The following is a 14,396-nucleotide window of genomic DNA, read 5'->3' as shown; positions in this document are numbered from 1 at the left end:
TACCCAGATACTCATAGTAAACGGGTGTCTGTGAGAGTAGTAAAACCACTGATAATGAATAGAATGAAGACAGAAAATACAAATGAGAATACTAACCAGTCCCAAGTCGAAATTAATCACTAGTTCTGTCATTAACAAACTTGCTATCTACTGATAGAGAATAGTTTGCAAAAAAAAAAAAGAAACTAAATTTAGCATTCTATCATTATCCTATATAATAAAAGGGTAATATGCAAATAGACCAAATGGCAGAACAACCAAATAACCAATCAAAGCGTAATATGCTAATGATATGCTAAGGCTGCTCAACCACTAGCTATGACGTGCACTGACCACCAGGGGGAAGATGCTCCAACTGGTAGGTTAGCTTGCTGCTAGGATCCGGCCGATAGGGACTGAGCGAGATGGGCCAGACACACCCTGGAGCCCTTCCATGGTTCCTCCCCTGCCCGATCGGGCACTGGTAGGATCCCTCAGCCTGGGCTGCACCCTCTCACAACCCAGGACCCCTTGGGGGATGACGGAGAGCCGGTTTCAGCCTGATCTCCCAGGCCACTTCCCTTGGGAGGACACCAGATACAGGGCTCCCAATCGGGACTGACTGGGCGTGAGCCCGTGGCTGGCACAGTGGGGCCAGGATGAGCGGGAGTGGCAGATAGGAGTTGCAGGCGGCATTGGACTGCAGGTTTTGGCCCAATCCCTGCAGGCCACCCAGAGGGACCCCACCCATGCACGAATTCATGCACCGGGCCTCTAGTCTATCTATAAAATTGGTCTGCAATGAGCTAAATGAGAAAACATATTGCACAATTAAAATTTCAATTTTCAATAATGTTTAGCTGTTTTAAATTTATGACTATTTTATTGAACCACAGTGCCTGACCTTTCTGGGAAACAGACTCATGTGAAAAATAAAGTTTAGAAACCATTTAAAAATGTATAAGCCATCAAAATATTCTGAATTTTTTAGTAAGTGAGTGAAAATCTTTTTTGTCATGCTGGAATGAGCCAGCTAAAGGGATTTTTTTCTCATCTCTTTATAAAATTCCCCTAGGGAATGAAAACAAGCTTGAAAAGTTTCAGTCAACAGGGTAAATTGGGAGTTCTTGTTAAATAAGCCATTGAAAACTGCAGTTTAGAATAAAATTACCATCTCAGCCATTACCACAGGGCTCCGTAGTACATTTACAATAATAGCTATATTTTGTAATATCATATTGAAGTAATTCATATATCTTTTTCATTTTTAAATTTAACTAACATGCTGTGGGAGATCTTTAAAAAAGCAATCATATTTTCTAGTCTCCCTTTCATTTTTCTATGCCCAGATAATAATATGACAACAATTATCAATATTCAGGATGATAAAGCACAAAATCACTAATAAAAAAAAGATTGACCTGTAGAAATGACATTTTCCTAAGCCCATTAATTTTTAAAAATATACTTGTAAAAGCAGTACAACCTAATAAATAATTACAATTGAGTTGCTCCAAAAACACTATTTTAGCTCTGCTTAGCTTCAGGTTTAGCCTTAATGAAGAGGAAGAGAGCAAGAGGGGGAGAGAGAGAGAGAGAGAAAGAGAGAGAGAGAGAGAGAGAGAGAGAGAGAGAGAGAGAGAGAGAGAGAGAGAGAGATTCACATTTGTAAGAAGGGCAGACTTGAGAAAAGAGAAACCAAGGAGAATTCTTGCATGTAAGAACAGGGCTGTATGAAAAGGACTCAGTGACAAGGTGCGGGCTAAAGTTACAAGTGTAAGTGTTGTCAGTATATGGATAGTATCTAATGCCAATGGGATGAGTAAAATCAATCACCTGGGGAGAAAATGCAGAAGAAAGGAAAGAGGTGTCTCAATCAAGACTAAGCCCTGAAAAACAGGAACATTTATAGCCAAGACAGGGAAACAATACAAAGACTGAGAAGGCAGGGTCATGAAGCCAAGATATCCATGTTACAAAAGGCCTGAGAGTTACCTCAGAGTGCAAGAAAAACAGCTAGTCAGATTCTCCATTACTTTTCCTGGCCATCCTTCTTTCTTAGTTGTGGGAAAACAAAGTATAGCTTTTGTACTCTCAAGCAGGCCTGCTGACATGCCCTAATCCTTTATCTCAGATCTCTGACAAGTTTTAATTACTTAGCTAGTTAAGGGCTCCCTGAGTAAATGCAATTCTGTCACCTTCTAGGCATTCTGATGCTTGGTGTACTGGATGTGTTGGTCACCAGCTCAGATAACGTTTCTGTATTGTCCAAATCAGTTATGAGCAGTTTTGTTAGCCAACCCCTCACAATTTCTCCCTTAAAATGGCTGTATCAAAATGCATAAGATTTTGTTAATTGTCCTATTCCAAGTACATAAAAATCATTATTCTTCTTGGCATTACATTAATTTAAATTTAGTTTTAACTTCCCCTTTTCCTATTTAAAGTAGTTGATAAGAATTCACTGAGACAGAAAGTGCAAGGGGAAAAATACTTTTAAGGCTTGAATTTATTGCCAAACAGAATAAAATAAGAGTTATTGCTCAATTTGGGTATCCCCATGCACTTAGCCATCCAACAGGAAAAACTGGATTTTTATTTTAACTTACTCATTTGAATGTTAAAAAATGTGTTTAGGTTATGTTTGCATGTCAGTTGGTTTGGGCAAGAGGGAAGTGATGCAAACAAGGAAAGATACTAAATTCTGACTGTAACAATACTTTGTTCACCTTGTCTTGCTCCTGATCCTCTGTTTTATTGTTGGGAGCTCTCTCCTTCCCACACCTTTGATTTATGCCTTTACCCTCTTACATTTCTCTCTGCACATTTTCTGTGGTTGATGTACCAGCCAACTGACCATTTCAGTATTTTCAGCCCATGTTTTCCCGAGGACTCAGACCTACTACTCAGTCTGATTCACGTTGGGCCTTTCATTGTGTGATCTAAGTCTCTCTTTTTTCTTTTGTAAAATGGAAAAAAGAGTTCTGACTTTGCCAGGTTGATGTAAATTCCTGGAAATACCTAAGGTGTTATCAGGAGCATAGCAACTACTCAAGAAACAACAGGACTTTCCCCCTTTTCTCTTGAGAGGTTCTAAATTCTCTGTGGTCAGTTCCCTACTACTGGGGAAGAGCACCAACTGAAACCAGAGTAGAAGGACAAGCAAAGACAAGATGCTAATGAAAGAAATTTAGACAATTTAGTTCAGCAGCTTGGACCACTCCTATATGCAAGCCCCAAAGCATTACATAGGAAAGGAAACCAGGAATCGCTGTAGCTCGTTTGACTCAGTGGATAGAGCATAGGCCTGTGGACTGAAGGGTCCCAGGTTCGATTCTGGTCAAGGGCACATACCTCGGTTGCAGGCTCCATCCCTGGCTCTGGTGGGGATGTGTGCGGAAGGCAACCAATCAGTGGGTCTCTCTCACATTGATGTTTCTCTCTTTCTGTCTCTCTCCCTCCCTTCTACTCTCTCTAAAAATCAATGGGAAAAATATCCTCGGGTGAGGATTAACAGAAAGAGAGAGAGAGAGAGAGAGAAGAGAGAGAGAGAGAGAGAGAGAGAGAGAGAGAGAGAGAGAGAGAGAGAGGAAGGAAGGAAGGAAGGAAGGAAGGAAGGAAGGAAGGAAGGAAGGAAGGAAGGAAGGAAGGAAGGAAGGAAGGAAGAAAGGAAAGAGAGAAAGAGAAAGAGAAAGAGAAAGAGAAAAAAAAAAGAAAAGAAACCAGAAACCAGGATTGGTGAGCTGAGCCTTAGTAAAATGTGGGAGAAATCCCACAACCCACTTTTTCATTAAGAGCAAGAAATTAATAAATTGAGGTAGTATGTAAAGCACTCTTTTGTTTTCCACTAAATGGAATTTGTTTTATTAGTATATCTAAAAAAAATCAAAGTGTTTAAAATAGAAATTATTGAAGGTAAATATTTTGATGGAAGATAAGTTGTTGAGTCATTGTTAATATAGTTAGCTTGAACTTTAAAACCATAATATCTTACTAGTTAATTTTTGTTGTTCTATGCTAATGAAAAGAGAATACAGGCAGATGCAGCCTGTTGACTGTGTGTATGTCTATGTTAAACAAAGGTGAACTGATGCCATGGTGCAATCATTAGTTGTAATTTGCAGTAGTTGGTCCTGAAGATTGAAAATTGACTCATCACATATCCCATGGTGGTGAGGGCCAAACACCCAGAGCTAGAGCAACCACCACCACATTTACATCAGATGCAAAGATTTAATTCCAACAAAATATTATGCATCAAATTAATGTTAATTTCAATATTTGGTTTTTGTGATCTTTTAGTACTTATTTTTTAAACTTCTTCATGAATAAACAGATGTGAATAGCTAATTCCACATTTATACTACTTTAAATTCACTCTAGGTTTTGGAAGGTTTTGTTTTGTTTTTAATTTTTTTTTGTTTAAAAGGGCTCTATACATTACTCAGGTTCCCAAACATGGCCAACACAGCTGGCCTCTTACAAAGAGAGTATCACTACCATCTGGTGGTAGACATCACAACTTTGAACATAATCCCAAAAGAGAAATTAACTTAACTCCAGACTATACACTAGTCAATTAAACTCCTATTTCAGAAGTGGCAAACACAGTTACTGCCGAACAATCTACCATATGACCTCAATTGGAAGAAGTACTTCCAACATAATAGCTACTTTAGTTATATGGATCTACTGTGAAAAAAAAATAGCATGTTTATATTAAGATATAAAGCCATTTTAAAACAATAAAATACTTAATAACCTTTCAATTAAATATTACTATATGTGATAAAGGTAAATTCCTAAACTAGCTCATTACTTGTTCTTAAATCTGTTTTGAATATACATTATTCTTTTTTTTAACAAGGAAAGAATCATAGGTTTTAAATAATGTTATAGTATTTTAGGTAGTTCATTCATCCACACACACACAAAAAAAGAAACAAAAAAAAACAATAAACCTGATATTAAAAACAGATAAACCAAAACATTTTTTTCCAGAAAAGTATTATCCAAAAATTAAAATGGGTCTTGGTATAAAAAATTAAATAATAAAAGAAAATACTTAGAAATGGGTTAACCATGGTATACATAAAACTGGTCAAAAAATAAATAAACAAGCTTAATGAAGTTCATATCATTTGCTTTTAGCACATACTTTATTTTTCATATAATTTTAATCCTCTGATAAAGATGCTTCAACAACTTATTGTATGTAACATTGTAGTATTACCATGGAAACCATCCAAATGCTTACTAATCTTTGAAACTCATGCATTAAGCAAGAATTAAGGTAGTTCTCGATAGTGATAGTCTCTGGACAGATGAATAAAAGGTACAATGAGACTTATTTTATAATTTAAATTATTTGGCAAATTCTTAGATAAAATAATCCATTTTGTAAATTGTGTAAGAGAGTGTATGGTATAGGATAAAAAGGCACTCACTAGCTTAATTCTCACAGATTACTTCACTTCTGAATATCGATTTATTTCTTGAATCATTTTCAGCTATAAATCTCCTGACTTTAAATCTAAATCTCCTGATTCCCTGATTATGAATGTACTAATAGATTTAACTACTGTTGTGAGTCACACACCGGCGACTTCTTTCATAAGGAATTACTATCAAAAGGGAAAGAATGTCAAGTTTTTTTAAGCATAAAATTAAATTTTGAAATCATATATTTAAGTACATAAAGTTCTAATTATTTAGCTTTTGAGATAATTAGTAACTTTTGAGTAAAATTTAAAAAGACCCAATTATAGAAGTTACTAGAGCTTAACTTTATAGGGCCCCATGGATATTACTCAAAATAATACTGGAAATGATTAAAGAGAGTTCCTTTTCTTAGGAGTTTCCTTCCCCATCAGGCCAATTTAAAAGAGTTCATTAAGCATTATGGTATTTTTTTTTTATCAGATGCTCATTATTATTTCTTAAGTTGCAAATTCATGAAGTTCAGATCATTTGCTTTTCTGTAAGGAAATAAGGAAGAAAATTCCAGCAAATTCTGTCTTATTATGATTATCTAAGCTTCATTAGCTTCCTAAAATGGTTAAAGTTGAATTCCCAATAATTTCTACTTGAGTTATCTTTGAGTAAATATAAAATGCAAATCATATTTTTTCTAAATATGTATTAACTTTTTCTTAAAAAAAAACACACACATCCATTTCTGTTATACATGGCACCTATTTACTAATAACTGAGAAGTGATTACTATCAAGTAGTAAAGCATACTGCATTAAGAGTAAATCTGGCCAGTTTGGCTCAGTGGATAGAGCATCAGCCTGCGGACTCAAGGGTCCAGGGTTCGATTCCGGTCAAGGGCATGTACCTTGGTTTCTGGCACATCCCCAGTAGGGGGTGTGCAAGAGGCAGCTGATCAATGTTTCTCTCTCATTGATGTTTCTAACTCTCTATTCCTCTCTCTTCCTCTCTGTAAAAAATCAATAAAATATATTTAAAAAAAGAGTAAATCTGTATTACTATAAGAATATTAATAGTAATTCCCTAATAACTTTAATGCACCATCTCATATTATCCCTTCAATAATCTCTTGAGGAACAGATTAGTATTATCTATAATTTATATCTAAGGGGAAATTAAGTAATCTATTCAAAGTATCAGCATGAATACTGGCACTCACAATCAAATCTTCCTGATTCCAAAGCCTATGCATTTAAAATCTCTACTTCAATGAAAATAATTACAAAATTGCACATTTGAAAATCTCTGAAGTTAATGTGCATTTCATATATGAAAAATAATTGGCCTTTTAAGTGTTCTTTTTCCAATTACAAAATAATATAATTGATCCTTGAACAACATGGGGTTAGAAATTTCACTCTCTCCCCTTACAATCAAAAATTGGTATATAACTTTTTACTTCTCCAAAAATTAAACTGTCCCATTGTATAGGCAGGGGATTGGTTCCAAGACTTCACAGATACCCAAATCTCGGTATGCTCAAGTCTCCAATATAAAATGGCATAGATCAGTGTATACAGCTGACTCTCCATATCCATAAATTTCCCACTGCAGATGGAAAAGAGTATAGCTATTTATTGGAAAAAAAAATTCCACATATAGGTGGAGAGTGGTTATTCAAACTTGTGTTGTTCAAGTCTCAGCTGTATTTTCCTGTTTTTATCTTTAGCTAATTTAAATAAATTGAAACTATTTGTATATTTATCTTATATCTAGCCACTTAACCCCATAATCATATTAATTTTAAAACTATACAATCATATTATATAAAAGGTGTTTTATCTATCCTAGTTTCAGATTTACATGGTACATTCCTTTATTTTACAAGTGTGGTCCTATTTCCATTTTGAGTTTTATTTTCATATTATATAAAAGGGGTTTTATCTGTCCTAGTTTCAGATTTACATGGTACATTCCTTTATTTTAAAAGTGTGGTCCTATTTCCATTTTGAGTTTTTATTACAAACTAGAGGCACAGTGCACTAAATTTGTGCACTGGTAGGGTCCCTAGTGGCTGCCAGCTGCCAGCTACCGGCCAGGTATTCTCTCACCCTGGCCACCTGCCACCACCGCCACTGCCGCTGGCTGGGGCCTTCCTCCGTTCCCCCAGCAGCCTGCTGCCACAACTGGCTGGAGCCTCCCTCTCTTCCCCTGGTGGCTGCTGCCAGCTGGGGCCTCCCTCACTTCCCCCAGCCAGACCTGCCCCATGTTCAAACTCCAAAACAAACTCCTGGTCAAGGGGACAATTTGCATACTACACTTTATTATATAGGACAGTGATGGGCAACCTTTTGAGCATGGTGTGTCAAACTTCGTAAAAAAACTGAGCATAACTCGGGTAATGTGTCACTTTGAGAAAAAAACATTATTTCGCAAATGTTTCATCCTCAGGAGCAGCAAATGTTTCATCCTCAGCATGTGGCCACCTCAGCGGCCGCATGTCATCAGAAATAGCTACACGTGTCAGTGCTGACACATGTGTCATAGGTTCACCATCACTGATATAGGATAACAGCAACATTCTATCCTATATAATAAAAGCCTAATATGCTAAGTGTCCAGTCAGCCAGTCAGCCATTCAACAAATCAAAGCATAATATGCTAATGATATGCTAAGGCTGCTCAACTGCTCACTATGATGTGCACTGACCACCAGGAGACAGACAATTGATCTGTCGACCAGTTGCTATGATGTGCACTGACCACCAGGGGGCAGACGCTCCAACCAGTAGGTTAGCTTGCTGCTGGAGTCCGGCCAATTGGGACTGAGCCAGACATGCCAGACACACCCTGAAGCCATCTTGCCGTCCCTCCCCGGCTGGCCAACCTCCAGCCCTGATCATGCACCAGTAGGATCCCTTGGCCTGGCCTGCGCCCTCTCGCAATCTGGGACCCCTCAGGAAATGTCAGAGAGCCAGTTTAGGCCAGATCCCGCAGGCCAGGCTGAGGGACCCCACTGGTACACTGATCTCTTGATATGCTGCTGGGTGTTATTTACTATATTTTACAAAGTTTCTTTTTTCATTGAAAACCAAATATGAGATAAAACCATTATTATCCTTAAAAATGTTTTTTAAATATGTTTAATTAGTAACATTAAAGTTATGATTCTTAAAATGATCAAGGAGTTATCTATCTTTTTCTATGATTGAAACAGTAGTTTAAATACACTCTGATTATGAGTTCTTTAAATGTCTGATACTTCAGCTATGCATCCATCTATTCTGATGCTTTTTGATAACAGATCTTTAAAAGGCTTTCTAATACTTAACGGTTTATTTCAGTTTTGCACTCCCTCTTGAATAAATTTTGTTAATTTAAAGTTTTCTAGGAAGTTATTCCCTTCCTCTGGGTTTTCATATTTCATTTGTGAAGAGTTGCATGTAACATTCTACTATGTTTCTTTTCATCTCTCTTGTTCCCAGAGTTATTTCCGCTTTGTCATTTATAATCTTAGATATCTTACTCCACATATTTCCCACAATTTGTGCCTTGAGGAATGTTTATTGGCCATTTCAAAGAAAATCTAATATTGATTTTATTTAACCCTTTTAATATTTGTATTCTAATGATTCCAGTATCATTGTTATTAAATTTTTTCAATGTTTCTTCTAATATCTTAAGATAAGTATTTAGTTAATTTTTATCATTTTTCTTAAATAACAAAGGCATTTAAGGCTAAAATTCTGTACTGAGCACAACTCTTATTGGGTGTGTATATTTTGATAGAAATAAATCACCTTTTTCATTAACATATATAGGTTATAATTTCCCTTTGATTCAAAGAGTTATCTGAAAGTCTTTCTTGGCCCTGACTAGGTAGCTCAGTTAGTAATAGCATCATTCCCATACACCAAAAATCAACCAATGAATGCATGAATGATTGGAGCAATGAATCAATGTTTCTCTCTCTCTCCCTAAATCCAATTTTAAAAAGAGTCTTTCTTAATTTCCTAATTTTTTAAAACATACTTTTTATTTTATTGATTTCAGAAAGGAAGGGAGAGGGAGAGAGAGTTAGAAACATCAATGATGAGAAAGAATCATTGATAGGCTTCCTCCTGCATGCCCCCTGCTGAGGATAGAGGCTGCAACCCAAGCTTGTGTCTTGATCGGAAATGGAACTGTGACATTCTGGTTCATGGGTCAACACTCAACCAATGAATCATACCAATCAGGCTTAATTTCCTAATTTTTTAATTTTTCTAATAAAGTTGCCTAGTAAAGTATTTTAGTTTCCTAATAATCACTATCGTGAAATGTGGCCTATTACAAAGCTTTAATTTTCTGAATTAAAAAAAAAAAAATTTCAGGCATATTTTCCAAAGACTTAAATTTCCTAAGATAAGTTTCTCCTCATTTGAAATTTTGTGATTTCTATCTATATATATAAAAGCCTAAGCCACTGTTCGACAGTTCAACCGGTAGTTATGATGCGCACTGACCACCAAGGGGCAGATGCCCAATGCACAGGCATGGAAACATGGAGCAGACTGATGAATCTCAGAGAGAAGGGGTGAAGGGGGATGGGGGAAGAGATTAACCAAAGATCTTACATGCATACTAGAGGCCCAGTGCAACATCATAAGATAAATATACAATCTCATATACATGATGATCATAAATAATAAAAATTGTTTGCTTTTTTAAATACTTAACAATCAATTCCGGATGTCATTTTCTTATAACAGTGAATAAATTTTACTGAGAACCCCTCAACTCCTGATGTTTATTACCTCCCTTATCCATCTTTATCAGACACTGCAGGATAGCTAGTTACAAGGCACACTGTGTCACAGAATATTGATATAAACTTTATTCAATTCATAAAGTTATATGTATGTAAGTGTTTGTGTGTTTGATACAAATAGAGACTTTGGTTTTAATTTTCTTTCTGTCCACATTTGGCATTAAATGTTGACTGTGTAGTTTATCTATAATAATAAAAGCATAATATGCTGATTAGACCGGGCATCCTTCTGGACAACCTTCTGGATGAAGCCAGGGCTGTGAAGGAAGCCCGGGTCCCAGGTGCCTGCTGGCAGCCAAAGGGAAGCCCAGGTCCCGGGTGCCAGAGGAAAGCCGGTGCCAGCAGCCGGGGGAAGGAAGGCCTACTCCAGCATGAATTTCATGCATCAGGCCTCTAGTATCTAATATTTTCTGATCACATATCCTCCAAGGGTCATCACCTAAGGTTACATTTCAGGGAAGGAAATGTGTAGTCTTGATAGCACAGCCATTATATTATGGGTAAATAATATAGAGAGAAGCTGTCTTAACAATTATATTTTTGAAAGAATGATTTTGTTTTAATCGGAGTAGGAACACTAGTAAGAAACAGAAACCATTAGATATCAGGAAATATTGGAGGAATGTTAAGACCAGTTACAGTGCTGTCACTGTGTAAAATGCAGTAAGCATTTTAAGCATTCTTTTAAGCATTTGTACATTAAGTGAACAAATATGAATTAGCTTACTGTCCTTACTATTAATAAATATTTAATGCATTGTCTTCATCTGACAGAAGACTTGTAGATAATTGGACTGAAAAATACATGGGAAAGACAACAATTTTTAATCTTAAATTTGCTATTCTTTAGATAATCCAAGAACAAAACCAAAGGAAAAATAAATATAAACATTTTAAGAGATAAAATTAAGTTTTAATTATAATAAAACATACATGTCCTGAAACATTTTACAAGGCTTATAATAAAGGTGTATTTAAGAAGACACTTAAGAAGTTCTCATATTCTCTCAGTGAATGGGAGGCATATAGGTTCTTAGTAAAGTCGTTTTACAAGGCTTCTGAAAAAATATGTTTCTCACAAGATAACTAAAAGCAGTTTTAGTGGTGTCCGCTTAAAGAATAAATGTAATAATCATGAAAAAAATTGGGATATACATACAATGAAATACTATGCAGCTTTTAAAAAGACAAATCCTGCCATTTATGCCAAAATAAAAGGACATTATGCTAAGTTAAATAAGCCAGGCACTGAAGGACAAATACTATGTGATAACACATTCCATATATAAGGAATCTAAAATAGTCAAACTCATTGAAACAAAGACTAAAATGGTGGTTTCAAGGGGCTGGGGAGAGAGAGAAAGGGGTAGGGCATGGTTATGATACCAAGTAAATAATTTCTAAATATACTACACAGAATAGTGCCTATAGCTAATAATACCATATACTTAATATTTGCTAAGAGGGTAGATCTTGTATTGTGCTCTTACCACCAAACAGCAACAACAAGGAAGAAACATAGAAGTGGTGTATATGTTATGGCCTTGATGGGGGTAATGGTTCCACAGGTGTACACTTAACTCATCAAATTGCACATATAAAATATGTACAGCTTTTTATGTCAATCATAACTCAATAAATTGTTTTATTAAAAAATAAGTTTTTGTGTAATAAATACTGTGCTTGCCCACTCTATATTCACCCATATCCTTTTCATTAATTTATGCAATATTGGTTTATGGCTAATATGAGTGTGATTGTATAACCATAAAAAATAAAAATGAAAAATATATTTACTCAACATTTACTTTATACTGGGCATTATATTTTAATTATTGCAGAAAGGATGTGAATTTGTGTGTGGGGGGGGGGAGGCAGAGGGCAGACTATAATAAATGGAGTACCCACAAAGATGTCCATGTTACTCTGGACATGTCCAATGCAAGCATGCCAGTCCTTATAAGAGGAAGGGAGGAGGAGATATGAGGACAGAATCAGAGGTCACAGTCAGGGGCAGATTTAAAGATGCTACATTGCTGGCTTCAAATATGGAGAAAACAGGCAAAGAAGCCATGTGGCCTCTAAAAACTAGGAAAGAGAAGAAAACACATTTTCTGCTGGAGCCTCCAGAAGAAATGCAGCCCTAAACCTTGGTTTACCCACTTCTGACCTCCAGAGCTGTAAGAAAATAAACTTAGGAAGCTTTAAACCACAGTTTATGATACTTTGCTATAGCAGCTATGGAAAACCAATATGAAAGGCCTCTACTTAATTTAGGATAATGTTTCTCAAAAATATACCATAAAAATCTTGAATTGTTACATTCATACATTACTGAGTTAATATAGCAAAGAATGCGCTTCACAAAACACAAAAGTCAACTTTTAAAAATTAACAATCCCGAGAATGTTTCTTCCGTTGACAGTCATCGGCAATGTGACAACACAAAAATGGAACATGTCATCATTCAGGGCATGATGCATCCTCCCTCGTAAACTAAAGAAAAAGCAACTCACTAAATAATCTTTGCTCTGCAGCAGTCGATACAGTTCTTCTGAACTGTGCACCCAGCATCCGCAAGTATGCTAAGAATGGTTTATTTAGACTTCGAACCCATTACTTCCAATGAGAGTCCCCTTCACCAAGTAAAGGGGATAATTAAAGTCCCCCTCTTTAATTATCTCATCAACTTAATTTTAAAAATCATGTGAAGGGTTTTTCTTAAAGGTACTTGAAATCTCGTTGCGCACTAAAGTTGTCCACAGTTCAGGCAGTAATACACATTAAGTAACCAGCATTATAGCATGATTTATTCCCTCCTAAGGGTTCTAAGGTCTGTGGAGAGTCATGATAGACATGTGCACCTGTCACAATGGGAACATACACACATGTCACAGTAAAGTGTTTTCGCGCATCCCTTACCTGTGTGACAAGCGGCTCCAGTAGCCTCTCCACTGTGAGCGTCCGGATTTCCAAACTTTTGGGGTCCCATTTTAAAATGATAGGTGAAGTGGCCGAAGTCATCTCCCTGTGGAAACGCACGCTGTCAGCTCAGTATAATGATCACTGAAAGAATCTGTTACCATGGGGATTCAAAATGAATAATTCACCCAAACCCCAAATATACGTGCAGATTATCTGTCTGGTCCAGACATGTCAAGGTAGAGATGGGGAACTCAGAACCAGAACTGTGTGAGGGGGTGATGCTAGAATCCGATTAGAAACTGAAGGCTCCTGGAGGCACCTGTATATATTTGACACACTGACACTGACACTGACATAAATTGACTCATCCAATACTTAGTACACATATCCATCCATGTTACATGCTGGAAAAGACTTGAACCATGGATAACCAATGTGGGCAACAACTATGACTCAGTGTGACTCACACTGTAAGCAGAGAATACAGAAAGGACTATGGGAGAACTGAGAAAAGGATACTAAAGTCACTCAGAGGAGACCAAGACTTTCAGGAAGCACTGTAAATGCATCATGATCACCAGATGAGGGACCCCATGTCATAACGAAAGGCTGCTTTGTTTTCTTCACATCATAACTGACCACTGGGAGTATTATATTCCCTGTGGCAGCTGAGTTTCATTCTCTTCATAGGAAGGATACCTTGCAAACGAGTGCCAAGGGTTCTGAAATAGGTCCGCGCTATTTAACTGCTCTCTGATTACCCGCTGCATTTACGTTCTTATCTCACAAAATTAGTGTCCAATCATTTGGACACTAATTCATTCATTTCATTCTAAAGCACTCTTCTCCTAAGAACCACTGATATGCAGGTAGCAGCTTTGCACATATCAAGCACAAAATATGGTCCTGGCCCCAATGGAATCAATTATGCATTCTACCAGGTGTGCTTCTCATCGAGAAATTGACAGCTCTGTGCTAAGTATATTTCAACAGCTAACCACTGGACATGCAACCTTAGACTGAACAAACTGAAACGGAAGCATTTGCTTTAATACCACCATAAATCAAACTGTTCACAGCTGTTCTCTTCTTTTGAATCAATGTCTCCACTCAATTCCATCCTTATAAATCAATACGGATGATTATTTCTATTCAAATTAACACTACAAAGAAGGCCTATCACCACAGGCACATGCCTCTTTCCGCCCTGCTACAGCAAATCCTTCTGCAAATAGACCCAACAAATTGC

General features: G+C 36.7%; 1 protein-coding gene across 7 annotated transcripts in view; it reads right to left on the bottom strand.

The window, feature by feature from the left end:
• The window catches only part of CTNNA2 (catenin alpha 2), a 982,769-nt gene extending 969,523 nt beyond the window's left edge, over window positions 1–13,246 (bottom strand). For all 7 annotated transcript variants that reach the window (XM_054728044.1, XM_054728045.1, XM_008157457.3 and 4 more), the window contains exon 1: window positions 13,145–13,246. In XM_054728044.1, the coding sequence (XP_054584019.1) occupies window positions 13,145–13,246 (102 nt within the window). The remainder of the gene's footprint in view (window positions 1–13,144) is intronic.
• Between the last annotated feature and the right edge of the window lie 1,150 nt (window positions 13,247–14,396).

The sequence above is a fragment of the Eptesicus fuscus genome, chromosome 16, assembly GCF_027574615.1.
Source record: "Eptesicus fuscus isolate TK198812 chromosome 16, DD_ASM_mEF_20220401, whole genome shotgun sequence".
Lineage (NCBI taxonomy): Eukaryota > Metazoa > Chordata > Mammalia > Chiroptera > Vespertilionidae > Eptesicus > Eptesicus fuscus.
Note: the sequence above shows the minus strand (reverse complement) of the source record. Positions and strands in the feature narration are given on the sequence as shown.